The 18002-nt window shown below is 40.4% G+C and overlaps 2 protein-coding genes across 2 annotated transcripts in view; one reads left to right on the plus strand and one right to left on the minus strand.

Annotated features, from left to right (window-relative positions):
• LOC307130057 (TRPM8 channel-associated factor homolog) overlaps positions 1 to 18002 on the plus strand; it is a 360060-nt gene that overhangs the window by 304111 nt on the left and 37947 nt on the right. The window lies entirely within an intron of this gene.
• Positions 8755 to 9705, minus strand: or95a1 (odorant receptor, family 95, subfamily A, member 1; the record flags this gene model as incomplete). Its single annotated transcript, XM_079822981.1, has 1 exon — positions 8755 to 9705. The coding sequence occupies one exon, from the start codon at positions 9703 to 9705 to the stop codon at positions 8755 to 8757; it is 951 nt and encodes a 316-aa protein (XP_079679107.1).

Raw genomic sequence — 18002 nt, forward strand, 5'->3', positions numbered from 1 at the left:
GGTTCTAAAAATAACATTATTTTGTTTATTGCAATGTGTTTATGCGGTTTTAGGTTAAAAAAAAAAGTTCTAAATGAGTATTTACACATACATTATTGTTGCTCCTCTATGCCCCACTCCAGTGCATTACTGATTGGCCCGAATACGTTACCTTAAAGGGTAACTTCAGTGATTTAGCATTAAGCTTTGTATCAGTAGAAACCTGGTAGTATATTCAAATTATGGTACTTTTCCCCCTCATATCCCCCTGAGACGAGATAATTATGCATTTTATTTCTGGAAAAAAATCTGATTTTTGGCCAGAGCCTAGAGACTACAGGAGCTAGTTCCGCATGTTTTTAACCTGCCCACAGGGGAGGGATCTCACTTACAGAATGTACATGCGCACAGCCACTGCCACTCGGTTCGGGCATTCATAACAGAGCGGTACGGAGCAATGAAAATTAAAAGATACGATTTTCTATGCCAAAATGGCTAGGAACTATACTCTCATTCCTGCGTAATAATCAAGGAACTTTGCTGCCGTACCATTGGTGCAGCGGCGCAATGATATTACACAGCGCCTGAAGATAGTCCCCAGCACGCTCCCTGTGCAAGCAGGTTTTCACGTTGGTTTTGTTGACGGAAGTTAGCCTATTTTGAGGCGCTGCGTAATATCATTGCGCCTGCTGCACCTAAAAGTGCTTCCGCCAGACCCAGAGATCGGCTGAATGGATTCGAAAACGGTAAAACTCAACTGTTTAACTCTAGGGGAGTTGGAAAATTATCCTATTTTCAAAAATATATATCTTTGGGTTTGAGACTTTGATCTTTGTAACTCTGCAGATCTTATACATGCACAAACAGCTATGGCTGGGACATTTTAGAGGGTCATTGTGTAGTGAAGGATTAATATTGAATTACAGTAAAAATCATATGCGGTGTCAGGTGTGGAGAACTGCTTTGCAGAATTACACCTCAGACTGTTTGTTTATATATAGTGAATACAGTGTCTGTTTCACATTTCTGCCTTAAATGTTAGCTCTTGAAAAAAAGGTAAAGGAAACTGCAATTTTTTGTTGACATAATCTTATACAGACTAAGTAAAGCAAAGAGCTATAGATTATGATAACATAATTTAACAATATTTTGTGTCCTGCCTATTGCTTGGTTATAGAATAGTTTTGATAGATTAGTTTATATATCATTATTAATCAGCATTCTGTGTTAGCTTTTCTGGTTAAACTGGCTAAACAATTTCATTACAATGTCACGTCTAACCATTTTCAGTCACAAGATGGTGCCATTAGCTGTGCTATCATGCATTATGTTTATGCATATGTTTCTTAGAATACCTCTTACAGCTGATTTGACATAAGAAAACAAAATGGTGCAAAACTTCATCATAAATAGCATGAGTAAAAACTGAACTCAGCTGACACTGCCACGTGTGAACAGTAAGCTCTTCCACTTGGCATGGTGCCTTTTTCATACAGATGTTGTGGGATTACAAATGTAAGAATCTGTTTAAGATCTGCTGATCCTACATCCTCTCATCCCTTACAAAAATAAGTTTATTCAAGTGTGCTATTAGCTATTAACTTCTTTTAAACTAAAAAATAAGTAAGTATACTTTCAGTCTACTTTGTATGTACTTCTCAGAAATATTGCAATATTGCACTAAAGTATACTTTAAAGTATACTAATATTGACAGAAAGGTCTAAGTATATTTGGACTATACTGTACATGTACTCAATCTTTTGATTGAGAAGTATAATTAAGTATTCTAAATATACTTGGCCTGTAGTTGTGTTTATTCTTTTGATTGAGTAACCTAATCAAAACTTTCACATAGTTTTACAATCAGTCTTGTAAACTTACATTGTTTGAAAATATTAATTTATAAAGAAAACAGATATTTTCCTAATTCCGAGTATCTGGAATTTTTGTATAGGCTAGTCCACTGGTAGTGTACATTGGAATTTACTAAATCTACTTTACTATTTCCCCACAATAGACTGAGGGTCCAATTTTAACGATCTAAGCGCATGGTCTAAAGCGCATAGTGTTTTTTGCTAGTTTAACCGCGGGAAAAATGGTAGACGTGCCCGACGCATGGTCTAAAAGGGTGGTCCCTATTCTCTTAATGAGTAATGGGTGTGTTTTGGGCATAACATGCAATAAACCAATCAGAGTCTCATCTCCCATTCCCTTTAAAAGCCAGTTGTGCTTGCACCATGGCAGATTCACTATTTACTTGGCGCAATTTGCGAGCGGAAAGACTGAACACTTCTCCAGAGAGGAATCCTTTTATTTTTAATATTTAAAAATGTTTTGTGTGCTACTGCACGACCCTGTGTGTGTAATCAGCAGAGTGTACTCGCATTGTGAACCCACCTATAGGCGCATATTACTAACGCTCTCTTTAAATAACAAAAAAAAAAATATTGTGTATATTGATTTTAGAGCAGGTTTCAGTTGGTCAAGGGCGCAGTCGTTTTCAGTTTCCTCAAAACGTGCCAACAATGCGCCTGAACACACCTCGTTTTCAGACCAGCATGCCCATGGGCACACAAATGCATTTGGTATTTAAATAACGTGGCGCAGGACAGGAAAATAATAACTGCGTCGGGCTGTAACTAGCAAAAAACACTTGCGTCGCATCTGGTGCTGCATTGCGCCGGGTGTATGATAGGGCCCTGAATTTTCCGGCTATCCATGTTTTCACTGTTATACGGTAGGGGGCACTATTACGCATTTTCTAGTACAGAATTTCCAGTGAGGGGGTTTTGTCAGTCTTTGATCTTCCTACTGAGAGTCAAACTGTGTGTGAATGTTTACATGTCTATAGTGCTAGTGACCAGGTGGTGCTGAAAACATTTGGTGATGGTGTATATATAGTTTGATCTCATAGTTGGGGGTCAATTTTCTCACCTCTGTTTCACCTCTGAGGGTAATGGCAATATGGATAAGGACTGGCCACCGAATGCCTATAAAATACAATGTACAGCTCCCTTTGTCAGACTTGATGACTGCTGCAGCAACCAAACAGCACATTCTCAATGAAGAATCCTGCTGAAGATAACAAATCTCCTGGTCTTTGATTCTTATGTGACGTGGAACCAAGGCAATGAAGATGAAAAAGATTATTTTGGGCTCTATGGAGCAGAGAACATGGATGATAAGAATGTTGTGGATTTTTTTGGGCAGAGTACAGATTTAAGAGTGTCGCAGGGGCATACGGATGGCCACATATAGTGCTTAAGACTCATAGCTGTGAGTGAGTAGAGTAGCAAAGCTCAGTACTTCCAAAATGTGACAAATAAGACATATTCCTATAATAAGCATTGTTGCATTGAGAAAGATTATAATAAAGCAATATTGGTTATAAACAGATAAAGCCAATCACGAAGCAAGGTGTGAATAAAAATTATATAACGCATTTTGGTGCAAAAATATTAATAATGATCATTGAGAACCCTTTGCTAGAGTCATTTCATGAGTAGTTCTGAACCAGGCTATACAATAAATCAAGTAGCACTATTTTAGAGTCCTGTTCCCCATGTACTATGTACTTATTATAGTAATTACAATAACTGGGTAATAACTAGGTACTAACCCTGAACCTAACTTTAACCCATGTAGTTATATTACCCAGTGCTTTCTTAGGCTACCTAAGAAAGCACTGGGTAATATAGGTAACTACAAGGCTACCTAAGTATACTGTAAGTACACCTAAGCGCACATACTGTAAAATAAAGTCTGTAAATCAATATACAGTGAAGTCCAAGAAATCTTCTAAAATGAAAGATGTTTGCCATGTGTTATAGTCTGTGCAGATGTCACTCAGGAACTGACTCAGGAACTGACAACATCCAGTTTGCTAAGTATTTTTAGGACAGTTGTGAAAACACCAAATAACAAATATAATTAGTTAAACATTGCTTCACTCAGATCCAAAACTTGACCTCAGCAAATATGTGGCAACACTTTACAATAAGGTCTCATTAGTAAACATTGGTTAATGCATTAACTAAAATTAACGAACAATGAGCAATTAATTTGTTAAATGTATTGTAATTCCAGTTAGTTTATAAAAATGTCAGCTCTGGTCCATTAAATAATGTTAACAGATACAACTTTTATTTCATATAATTAGTTAATTCAAGTTAATGAATGATCTTCATCTTCTTGAAGGTGTTACCAAAAAGGAGAATGCTCAGACAATCACAACATTTTTCTGTTCTTAACTCACTCAACATTTTACAGAACCTGTACCTCAAGCCCCACCAAATGGGACACTGGCATTAACTGAGATAGCAAGGGAAGAAGTTAAATGCTTATCTGCCATTTATGAAGGTCAAAGGGACATGACTGTTTATTAAATACAGTATTAGCAGGGCATTAAATATAATAAAGCTAATAAACAAAGTTAATGAAGTCTTCATAGTGGGGCCTGACATCTAATTATGCTCAGCAGAGGCTATTTAGTTTGGAAGAGCATCTGGTACAGAAATTGCCACTAAGGACTGCTGTAACATGAGACTACTCATTGTTGCTTGTTACCTTTGTCAGTTAACCGAAAGCAGGAGGAAAACACATGTTTATTTCATCACTCTGTGCTCTAATTAGACCCAAGGGAGCTTCTAACTGTCTAATAAGCACAAACTATTATTGTTTTGTGTGTGTGGTCAATAAACATTTGCTCTCTGCATTGCACCATCATATCATAATTAAAAAAAAAAAAAAAAAAATCACATAATTATTTATTTTTATTTATTTACTTTAGTTTTGTATTTGTCACAGTTGGTGACCCAGGAACAGGCTGAAGACTGATCATAATCAAACATAAAATTTAATCTTAACTTCACAGAAACATGCAGACATGCAGACAGGCAACGGAAACACAACCTTACATAACAGTGACTAGACAAAGACTGGCTGCGTCCGAAAACCTAGGCTGCTGACTGGTTGCCTCGCTGCCTTATCAGACAATGACTTGTACGGCAGCATTTGTGCATAAAGGCACCTCACGAAACTGATTTCGGACAGACTTCTAAGGCAGTCTAACAGTTTAATGATCTACAGCAAAATAGAGTGAGCTTTGTTGAGAACTAAACAAATATTTAATTACTACATTAGTAATTTCTCGCTAGAAATGACATCAGAAGTGGAAAATGTTGGTAAAAACCCCCCCGTACATTTACACACAAACTGACCAGCAAACGCAACTTTCGGACGCCATCTTTTTTTTCCAGCTCAACTGTCACCGAATGGAACGCACATGATTGTGGGATATCAAAGGCAGGAAAGGATACATATATGCCGCCTTCAAAAATCGATCAGATGAAGGTCTCTCAGGAGACAGGAAGTGAAGCTAACATTAGATTCGGACGTGCCTTGATGCCTTCCTACCTTGAAATGTGTCCATCGAAGGCAAACAATTTCCAGGTTTCGGACGCAGTCACTGAGTGAACAAGAGGAACTTATGGTATCGTAAAGATCGTATTTACGAGTTGAACACACATGAACGCCACCACAAAGTCGTAAATACCAGTGGGAAGTTCGGGATTTTCTTTGAACCCCCGATCTGTACGAGTTGGGGCCGTGTCAGTGAGAAACATGGCGGAATCAATGGATGCAACATCTGTAGTTGAATATAACGGGTTTTTAGCAGTGACACTGTCAGGCTTTGTCATTTAGCCTAGAACAAAGTAAGCTAGCATTTTAATATAACAATTATCATTCTTTGTTCCTAATTTTCTATAAGCAGAATTAACAAACCTTGCTGTATTTTCGTGAAATTCATAAAAAAAAAGGTACACCGCCATCTTGCTCCGACCAAAGAGACTTGAACGCACATGATTTCGTAAACACAACTTCTCACCTCGTAAATACGAACATCCCAGGAGGACTTGAATGCGCCATTAAATAGTGAACACAAAGGGATAATAAAACAGACACAGCTGAACTACACTCCTAAAAAAAGGTCGTAATCATAGGGCAACTACTTTTGGTGCTATATAGCACCATATTTTAACATGTTCTGTATATGATAGCAGTGCTATATAGCACCTCAGCCAAAGAACCGGTGAAGAACCGATGTAGAACCGCTAAAGAACCACTGAAGCACCAAGATTGGTGCTATACAGCATTTAAAAAGGTTCCCCTATGATTACGAGCCAAGAACCACTTTTAGTGCCTTATAGCACCTTTTTTTTTTTAGAGTGTACAGTAAATTAACTCATAATGATGGTGACCATGGAAACAAGGAGTGGCGGGAAACTGAACAAAGGGACAAATGGCTGAATCAAACACAAGCAAAACAGACTGAATATGTGACAGTATTATTATTTACTGTATTTGCATATATATTTTGTTTATGTCTTTATACCAGCATGACTTTCCTCCCCAAGAAAGCTGTGCTGGTAATTACAATATTTCCCAAATATGTGATAAAGGATCATTTGAAGCTTTGTGCTTTTTAAAAGCTTATGTTTAATTTAAATTAAAATATGACAATATAAAGCACAGGAAACATGTACAGATGAAATATAGCATACTAGCTAACTAAAACAAAAAAAAATGTTTAGTAGTCTGTACATACTGGCAGCATATTTACACTACACACTAAAAGTATGTTCTTTACTGGTGATAGCACATACATTTCAGCAAGCAGAAATGGCTTGTTAATACCACAGACACCCTTGTTGCATATTTGCATGCAAGCATTTGATTCTAGCCTAAATAAAACCATTATTACTTAACTTTTTGTTTTTCAGACATTTTAAAAACATGCTATGGGAGGTGTATTCTCCTTCCAAACTATTAAGGTCAAAAGATACCGTCACAAACAAGGGGTTATGGGTAATATTTGGGCTGAAAAGCATGCATGGATGTAAACTGTAGAAATGTTGTGCATTTTGCATGCTATTGTCATGGTATGGCTCATACACAATGATAACGACAGATGTAAAATCAACAACTTGTAAGTTTATTGTGGGAATGGCAGGAACAGACACAATCGTATAGATGAGTAAAGACTTCGGCAGATGATTTTAGAATAATGTGATGGATTGTCTTATCTTTTGCAGGTGACAACAACACACTGGGAAGCAGATGAGACGAGGATATAACTGACTTGACAGGACGATGACTTGGAAAACCTTAATCAGATAATGAAAGGAATCCTGAGGCGAGTAAGGCAAGTAAGTGCCTCTAGTAATTCTGTAGAGTGAGGAAGAGCCTGGCGTGAACGTGGCAACTATTTGCTATGGACTATGATATGGGATGTGCTAATTCTAATCTCACATATAATACGTTGTGTATGTTGATGCATTTTTACAGCAAATGTAGATATTATTCCCAAACGCAATTTCCTTTTTAAAAAAGACAGACACGCAACAACAATTTAGTATTATAATTTAATAATTTTGTGTTGTGTAATATATCAACATATTGCTTTTAAAAATGAGCTTGGAGTAGATATATGTTAGTAGTGTAACAGACACTGAGCATCATAAATGGTCAGAGTTATTCTTACTATAAGTATATATGAGTGGAACAGCCTCCATATATTCATAGAAAATTATATCTGAAATATTGCCCAAACATAATAAGGGTCACACCGGACACTGTACATATTTTCCACACATATATGTGTAGATCATATACATACACTACCGTTCAAAAGTTTGGGGTCAGTGAATTATTTTAAAGAAATTAATACTTAAATTAATAACTTAATTAAACATTCCAACATTGAAAAAATTAAAAATAATAAGAAATGTTTCTTAAGCACCAAATCAGCATATTAGAATGATTTCTGAAGGATCGTGTGACACTGAAAATTGCAGTAATGGCTGCTAAAAATTCACAAAAAATTATTTCATTTTAAAATATATTAAAATAGAAAACAGTTATTTTAAATAGTAATAATATATTTTATTTGAACTGTATTTTGATCAAATAAACAGCCTTGGTGAGCAGAAGAGACTCGTTCATTCATTCATCAAAAAAAACAAAAACATTAAAACGTCATACCGACCCCAAACTTTTGAACATTTAATTAATGTAATTCTGAATTACAAATTTTTTTATAGAATTTAATATGTTTTCATTCAAAGATTTTCAACCTGCATTTATAGAAAAGAATGTACATCTGTTAAAGGGGGGAAATCTTAAATAAATATGACCTCAATATCCTAATATAATTATTTTATTCTCTATGGAGACAAAAAAAAAAGAAACATCTGTTGTTAAAAAAAAAAAAAACCCATCTGAGAGTGAACACAATTGGACATTGTGAAATATTATAATTTTAGAACAACACCTCTGTCATGTAAATGAATGGCCAGAATGCATAAAAGTTTTCTGTTGTCAGTTGAAACCGGTGTTGTGTAAGTTAATAACTAATGATTTGGACCCACTTTATTTCAAGTGGCCTTAACTACTATGTACTAACATTTTAATTAATAATTTGATACAATGCACTCATTGTGTACATACATGTTTTTACATTGTACTTACATTTTTAAAATTACCTGCATATAATTACATCTATAATTAATTTCTGCAGTTATATTTATAATTACTGTTAACACTTCCCTTACACATAACCCTACCCTTAAATTTACCCATACCACCACATCTGTCCCAAAAAATATCAGCAAAAGTGTTTTGCAACACAATATGAACACAATAAGTACATTGTACTTATTGTACTACAGGTGTACAAATATACAACTCTTACAAAAGCGATAACAAACAAACTCTCATTTAGTCATTTTGACTTCTTTATGCGGGTCAATACGTGCACCATAACAAGGCATGGCTTTCTTCATATAGCTTCTGAGGCTCTCATCTCTAAGGCCGTAAATGAGCGGGCTCAGAAAGCGAGGAAGCAGGATGAAGCAGAAATAGTAGATAAAAGACATATCTGCTTGAGACAAGTTTACACGCTGGACAAGTAACAATTCTGCGACAGGTTGTGAGAAAGCCATCACGCAGAGGAGCAGCTGGAACCCGTGAAGCAGCACTGTGTGCAGAGCCTTCCTCACGGACACTCGGTCCTGCCGCATCCGACGGGTCTCCAGCAGGATACGAATGTACGTGAAGAGGATGACCACAGCGACCACTGCAAAGAAGATCCCATTGAGGCTCACTTTGAACAGAGCTTGAATAGGAGAAGCATTGAGCACATTGCTCTTGCAGATCACAGGGGTCGAATGGACATCTACACCCGGCTTGAGCCGCAACAAGACAAAGTCGACAGTGGGCAGGATGCAGCTGATGATCCACAGACTTAAAATGATGATCCAAATCCATTCCGGTCTCCAGATGGCAGGGCGGTGAAGCGGGTAGAAAATGGCCACGTAGCGCTCCAGTGACATGGTGGAAAGGATGAGTGGGGTGTTTAAGAAGGTAGCAGTGGACACAAACAGCAGTGGAGCACAGTAGACGATCGCAAACTGCACTGTGCCCATCACTAGCAAGAAAAGGGATACAGAGGAGAGCAGCTGCAGGGTGTCGTTCATCAGCATGTAGGTGAAGAGGATATAACGGGAGCTGTCAAAGAACTGCCTGTGAGATGCAAAGGTGTACAACGTCAGGAGGATGAAGAACAGGAAGGCAATGAAGAATGGGATCACCACACACACCTTCACAATGACAGAGAGGTTACTGCTGGATGTTGTGTTGCCTGGGAGTTCTGTCAGATTCTGCATGTTTTCAAGTCTTTTGCAACACTGTTGAAGTTTTGAAAAGTAACATTTGTTTAGTGTAGAACGTGGAAAATGAAAACAATATAAAACAACTGTAGGTAATTGTACTTTAAGCATAACTCAATCTAATCTAATCGAATGTGATGTTCACTGGATAGTTAATTGAATAATCTGCATCTGATTTGACTTGTATTCACAAAAAAACTTCACACGCTTGTTCACTCACCACACTGCCTCTGTTGGAAGAGAAATTAAAAGATGATCAGAGATGGGTAGCCCATTTTATATTGCTGAAGATTTGCTTCATGACAAATGAATGGGATTTGTTTTCCCGTAGGACGGCTTAATTTCACGCTATGAACACAAAGCATCATTATAGCAATTAACAACCAAACAATTCAAACAGAACAAATCAAGTTATCTGTAACTTGAAGTTTTAAAAAGCCACTTTTTGTGACTGCACTTGCAAAAATATTGATAATTATCATAAGATATATATATATGTATGTGCGTGTGTGTGTGTGTGTGTGTGTGTGTGTGTGTGTGTGTGTGTGTGTGTGTGTGTGTGTGTGTGTGTGTGTGTGTGTGTGTGTGTGTGTGTGTGTGTGTGTGTGTGTGTGTGTGTGTGTGTGTGTGTGTGTGTGTGTGTGTGTGTGCGCATGTATGTGTGAGACCTAATTTGTTCATCTTCAAGACACTTTATGGCACAACTAGCCTCTAAAAAGGAAATATTTCATTACTTTAAAACTTTTATTTTCTATTTATTGAAAAGGTATCAATGAATGATATTAAATTAAATAAAGTTATTTTGTGGTTATTAAGTATTTTTCTGTCTTTCTTCCCTGCTTTTCTGTTATATAAGCACGGATATTGATACTTGATATTGTACTTTTTATCTGTTACATAAGTTGTCAAATATTCACCGCTAGAAGAGTGTACTCCGAATGTTTGGATGTTTCATAAGGCTAGTCATTAACAGAGCTATCAATTATTGACTGTGAACTCTGGTGCTCAACCTTATTTTACCATATTGTTTGTTCTGCTGTGCAGCAAAGTACTAAGAGACGAAAGTACATTGATAGCTTGATCTGCAGTGTCATATGCGTCACTCATTAGACAAGTACACACGTATCTCACAACTGCCTGTTTTCTGAAGTGCGCTGACCTAAAATGTGGAGGGACGAGGGAAACATCGAACAACTAAAAGCAAACATCAAGCTTTATCATAAAGAAGATCTGGAGCAGTTACTGGGTTTAAAAAACGAGCTGTCTGCATGTTTTAGGTCAACAGCTAGACGTGTTGTTACTCTCTTAGATAGGCTATGTGATGTAAATATGTTAAACTGATGGAATTTAGTGATGTAAGTATTAAACTTATATTAGATTAAATATTAAACCTTTTTTTTCCTTTTAGTTTTAACATATTTTAATTTAAATCAACCATACAGAAAATAAAGCCCACACATCAATATAGAGCTATCCTATTTTATTTTATTTTTCAATTTGGATCTTTTTTTCCCCCAAGTACTCTTTTTTTAGACAGTAAAAAATCATTCTGAATAGAATTTCTAAATCGCCTAAAAATTCCAAGATTTTGCTTGGTTTCGCATGCCTTTACCCATCTGTACATCTCATTCTCACATCCCACAATTTGTCGAAAATGTAAAGGGTCTTTGTGCTATTGGTCTATATCAGTGACGGGCAACTTCAGTTCTTAGGGTCACCAAAGTTGTCCATCCCTGTTCTATATATTTGATGCACAAAAAATATTGAATTAAACCCATTTGTAGTGTTATATCAGCTGATGTTACACTAAAACACTCAAAAGTCTTCAATAAGTTATTTTATTTAGGAGTTGATGTTTCTGAAAGCCTACCATTCTTGCACTAGAAAGATCCCTGAGGATCAGACGTGCATCACGGAAAACAGATGACCAAATCTTCACAAAGTCAAATCCTATGTGACTAATTAAGTGCTTTATCAGTTCAGTTATTGCATATCAGTGTAATTTGTGCTTCCTAATTGTTTGGCAATGATGCATCCCACCTGGCAACATGAGGCCAACATGAGTTGCTTGATCCCTTTGCGAGTTGCACAGTGCCAAGCAAATGTTTATTTAATGACTTCTCATTAAACACTGATTAGTCTCCTGAGCGATTCCTTCACCACAAAGAACCAGTCTGTTATAATGATGTAAATATGTTTAATAAACATTGGCCTACAGAGAGTACAGCACCCAAAACACTTCCATATTTTTGTGAAAAATTTGTGAAAGAAAAGTTATGTGAATATAGTTTATGGACTTTGAGATACTTTGTGTATTGTAGACAAATACACATGAGTTGGAGTTATGCAATGATAGCCTATTGCTGCATAGCCTCTAGTGACAACAAAAAGTCACAAGTAGGAAGGTGCACCATTTCCATTAGTATATATATTCACAATTTAAGGATGTATAAATTCAGCTGGATGGACGCACATTCTCAAACAATGGTGTATTGCACTAGCTATGCATAAAATATGCATGGAATGAGTAAATTAATATAATATAATATATATGGCATTTTACAATATTGTTAATATTTAAAAAAATATTATATATATATATATCCTGATTGCATCCATCCTGAATTTATACATTTGTCACTTTCAACTAATATGCATGATGTGTAAAATGTTTTAATATAAAATATAAATATAAAATAAATACATTCATATATTTAATAAAATATAATCTGTTCTGTGATACTGACTACATCAACATTTAGACAAACATACATTTTCACAAAATCCTATCACAGTTTGTGTTTACTACCAGTGCATTCTAACTGCAACCTCAAGATATGCAGCATGAACATTGGAGAATCATGGGGTCTTGTTATGTCTCATAAATGCAACCGTCATATTTGAATTAGTTTCCACTGGATTGTGAATTTCATATTAATGTTCAAATATGAAAGAAAACAAAAAGCAAAACCATTAATAAAACATTAAATAAATAACAGAACAACACCTAAAATTGGGCAGGGGAGCTCTAGGCTGCACTCACAGTCTGCTCTTGTTTAATTTGGTCCTCGACCTTCGGGTTATCCTCAGGTTCACTTCCCCAATGAATCACTTAAAGGAACACTCCACTTTTTTTTTAAAAATAGGCTCATTTTCCAAATCCAACAGTTGAGTTTTACAGTTTTCGAAACCATTCAGCCATTCGCAAACGGTAAAACTCATCTGTTTAACTCTAGGGGAGTTCTAAAATGAGCCTGTTTTCCAAAAAAGTGGAGTGTTCCTTTAATCCAGGAACCTGGCTTAATCCAGGAATCTGACTAATGCTTTCCACACTATAGTCACCACAGAGTTCAGCTATCATGGATCACTTCACCCCAAATTGAATTTTATTTAAATTTTTGTATTGTCTTTGTTGAGAGAGATAATATATTAAGATACAGTGCAATCAGTCAGACAGGACAATGCACAGCTAGACAGATGTGTGTTGAGTCTGGATTTGAAAGTGGCTATTTTTGGAGCACATCTGATCTCTTCTGGAAGTTGGTTCCAGCTGTGAATAGCATAATAGCTAAAAGCAGACTCTCTTTGCTTTGAGTGAACCCTTGGTTTTTCTTGGTACCTTTGGTGACTTGATCCTGATGATCTGAGTGATCTGTAAGGTTTATATTCAAACAGCATATCTGAAATGTATTGCGGTCCTAGGCCATTGAGTGATTTATAAACAACAATACTTTCAAATCTATTCTGAATGTAACTGGAAGCCAGTGCAGGGACATGAGGACTGGTGTGATGTTCATATTTTCTGGTTCTGGTATCCTGGCAGCAGTGTTCTGTGTGAGCTGCAACTGTGGTCTTTTTGGGAAGGCCAGTGAGCATTAACAAGTTTCAGGCCTTGACTGGAAACAAAGCATCTCATTCTTGCAATATTTTTCAGATGATAGTATGCTGATTTAGTTATTACTTTTACATGACTACTGAAACTTTAGCCTAGAAATCTAGACGCACCCTAGCGGGAGTGAATCTAATTTGCCGCGAGTGTAGTCTAGCAACTCTCGGTAGACCTGCGAGCTGGTAAAAAAAAACTCTGGTCAGGCCAATCACATCGTGTGTAGAGTCGGTGGGCGGGCTTAACATAATGACGGCACGTTACATCAGATTTGCGGCGGTTCTGCGTGCTACTCATAAACAAAGAAGCTGGCTGTCACATGTCTGTCTTGTCCTGTGTAGCACATGGTGTTTTGGTTTATTTCTGTCCTGTGTGCGCCTGTCATCTGTCTTGACCCCACCCCTCGTTATCTGATTATTAGTTAATTTGCTCCACCTGTTGTCCCTTGTTACCTGCCTTGTTTGTCTGCTATTTAGTCTCCTTCCATTTTCAGTCCTGTGCGGTTATGTTGTCTATGTTACGTGTGGAGGTATTCTGGTTCCTGATTCTTGTCCCTGATCTCGGTCCCTGGTTTGTCTCTGTTTGATGTTTGATTTTTACCCCATAGTGGGTTTTTGTTTTGTGTTTATGTTTCTTTGGTTAATAAAATTCATGTTCACCTGCATTTGAGTCCTCACCCCTTTTTTCACCATAGCGTTCGTGACAGAACATAACCGCCAGTAGAGGATTCAGCAGTTGTTTTTTGCCCTTTTTTCTGTTTCTCTCCATGGAACCTGTCACCCACCTAGAGGCTATGTGGTATGTGAACTCCCGTTATCTTCGTCAGCAGGGAGCTGATGTGAGGAGGTTTGCTCGGGTCTTCCTCATTGAGATCGATCACTTGGACCTTAGTGAGGCAGAGACCAAGGAGGTTTTTAATCTTTGTCTGGACATGCCCCTCACTCCGGAGGAGATGGGGAGGATGGGGGTTTTTGGCTTCTGGGAGTTCATAGACTATCTTGACCCCAGCCCTCCAATGACCATTGTCCCTGTTCCGCTGGTCCCTGTTCCGCTGGTCCCTGTTCCGCTGGTCCCTGTTCCGCTGGTCCCTGTTCCGCTGGTCCCTGTTCCGCTGGTCCCTGTTCCGCTGGTCCCTGTTCCGCTGGTCCCTGTTCCGGTGGTCCCTGTTTCGGTGGTCCCAAAACGGAGGAGGAGGAGGAGAAAGGCTCCCTCCATGCCTGTTCCAGTGGTCCCAGTTCCGGTGGATCGTGGTCCGGTGGATCGTGGTCCGGTGGTCCCAGGTCCGGTGGGTCGTGTTCCGGTGGTCCCAGGTCCGGTGGATCGTGGTCCGGTGGACCTTATTCCGGTGGTCTGTGTTTCGATGCTCCATGTTCCGGTGGTCCCTGTTCCGAAACGGAGGAGGAAGGCTGTTCTGGTGGTCCGTGTTCCACCCACGCCGACCCGGCGCCCTGCTCTGTCTGCGCCGCCCAGACACCCTGCTCTGCCCGCGCCGACCCGGCGTCCTGCTCTGCCCGCGCCGACCCGGCGCCCTGCTCTGCCCGCTCCGACCCGGCGCCCTGCTCTGCCCGCTCCGACCCGGCGCCCTGCTCTGCCCGCTCCGACCCGGCGCCCTGCTCTGCCCGCTCCGACCCGGCGCCCTGCTCTGCCCGCTCCGACCCGGCGCCCTGCTCTGCCCGCTCCGACCCGGCGCCCTGCTCTGCCCGCTCCGACCCGGCGCCCTGCTCTGCCCGCTCCGACCCGGCCGCCTGAACTCTGCGGGCCACCTGAACTCTGCGGGCCGTCTGAACTCTGCGGGCCGCCTTCCCGGCCACCTGAACTCTGCGGGCCGTCTCCCCGGCCGCCTGAACTCTGCGGGCCGCCTTCCCGGCCACCTGAACTCTGCGGGCCGCCTGAACTCTGCGGGCCGCCTCCCCGGCCGCCTGAACTCTGCGGGCCGCCTGAACTCTGCGGGCCGCCTCCCCGGCCGCCTGAACTCTGCGGGCCGCCTGAACTCTGCGGGCCGCCTGAAATCTGCGGGCCGCCTGAACCCTGTGGGCCGCCTCCACGGCCGCCTGAACCCTGTGGGCCGCCTCCCCGGCCACCTGAACTCTGCGGGCCGCCTGAACTCTGCGGGCCGCCTCCCCGGCCGCCTGAACGCTGCAGGCCGCCTCCCCGGCCGCCTGAACTCTGCGGGCCGCCTCCCCGGCCGCCTGAACTCTGCGGACCGCCTCCCCGGCCGCCTGAACTCTGCGGACCACCTCCCCGGCCGCCTGAACTCTGTGGGCCGCCTGAACTCTGTGGGCCGCCCCCCCGGCCGTCTGTCCCTCCCGTCCCGCCCTGGTCTGTCCCTCTTTGGGTTCTGATGGAGCGTCTGGAAGCCGCTCCTTGGAGAGGGGGTAGTGTCACATGTCTGTCTTGTCCTGTGTAGCACATGGTGTTTTGGTTTATTTCTGTCCTGTGTGCGCCTGTCATCTGTCTTGACCCCACCCCTCGTTATCTGATTATTAGTTAATTTGCTCCACCTGTTGTCCCTTGTTACCTGCCTTGTTTGTCTGCTATTTAGTCTCCTTCCATTTTCAGTCCTGTGCGGTTATGTTGTCTATGTTACGTGTGGAGGTATTCTGGTTCCTGATTCTTGTCCCTGATCTCTGTCCCTGGTTTGTCTCTGTTTGATGTTTGATTTTTACCCCATAGTGGGTTTTTGTTTTGTGTTTATGTTTCTTTGGTTAATAAAATTCATGTTCACCTGCATTTGAGTCCTCACCCCTTTTTTCACCATAGCGTTCGTGACACTGGCGAACGGCAGTTTTTCGAATCGGCTTTGGCCGCGACTCTGGAAGACTTTGAGTTAAAGGGTAACTAAACCCCTGCTCAGAGCTTAACTCCACCCACTGGCAATTTTCAAAAAATGCTGGAAAAGTGGGCCGAGCCCGGCGGACACAGAGGGGATGAACCGAGGGCGGGGCTGAGCGGAGGGCGTGCACCTGAGACCCGCAGGGACGGGTTGATTGACAGCTGTCAGACTCGCGAGTCGCAAAGATGGAGAATGACTGGAGTGACGCCAGCTTTGCAACAAAGCGGTCATTCTCCCACCTTCACCTGAAGTGGAGGAGGGTGGATTGTCTGTAGACACAGACCCAGAGCCTCATCAATGCGAGCCGCTGCTCAAACTGCGTTAACTCCCGATGCAGACGATGCCAGTGAAGCAGCCGCGCAAGAGAACCGACCTAATCTATCTGCGTCCGCGGCAACCACTTGCGTGTCAGGGTTTGAAAGCGCGTCTCATGTATGAAAATTATCTGTACACATGACGGGCGGCAATAAAATCGCAAGAAAAGCCTGACGTGTACTGACAACTGCATTATTGAACCGTATTTTATTCAATACAATGTTAAAGCAAGTGTCAAGTGAGTTTCATTCATAATGTTTCTACTTCATGTAACATGACAGTTCATACTGGAGTGAAGCCGTTCTCATCATGTGATTGGGGGAAACATTTCTGAGGGCGTGGTGAGCTCGTGCCAGGGGCGCGGATAGTGAGCCGTTGGAGGTACCATCCTACGTCACGATGTACCACAACGTCCAATAGGAAAATTCAACTGCAGTAGCCACCGTTCAACCTTAAGAGGGCAGCACTTTGGCGGTTTTACACCATATTTTATAGAATTAAAACACTTTATACTCAAATGTCAAAATATTTACTCGAATCAATTAACAGCATTAATAAAGCCCCAGTATTACAGATCATTAACTAAAAAAAGTTGGTTTAGGGTTTAGTTACCCTTTAAGCATTTCTTTGAGAAAAGAACGGCACTGAAGTCATTCTTAAGACAGGAAGATGTGTTCCAAGCGCAAAGAAGAAGACAAGACATGCCAAAATGGCTGGGAATGTCAGATCAACTGCAGCAATGAGCAATTAAACACATTTTAAGATGATTTTAGGCAAAAAGGCTGAAAAATGCATTGTAGTCTATAGGAATTTCATGTTTTGTTCTATTAAAGCCAGCCAAGAGGCACAATCCTACCTTTTTTTTATGTGTCATTGGAGTGAGCCCATACATATGTTGGAGTTATAGACATTTATATGAAAAAACACATTAAAAAATGACTGACACCTGACTGTTTTACTACCCCTTTCTATCAATATTTTGACATTTGATCATATTTCGGGCTCAGAAAGCATATAGGTATCGAACTATGTTTCTGAACTTCTGACGCTGGTTTCGTCTCGATCGGACTAGCAGTTTCAAAGATATCAGCTAACGTTTTTTAAGCGCTAAATTACCACGCTGCACAAATTCATACGTCAAAACCTGGCAAGTCTGGTATCGTTGGAAAAAAGTTACTCTCATGAAAATAAGTCAACCACACCCAAAGTTATAAGCATTTGAAAAAATAAATTCTCCACTTATTGGCGTTGTTGCGAAAC

This window comes from Gobio gobio, assembly GCF_949357685.1.
Source record: "Gobio gobio genome assembly, chromosome: 8".
Classification (NCBI taxonomy): Eukaryota; Metazoa; Chordata; class Actinopteri; order Cypriniformes; family Gobionidae; genus Gobio; species Gobio gobio.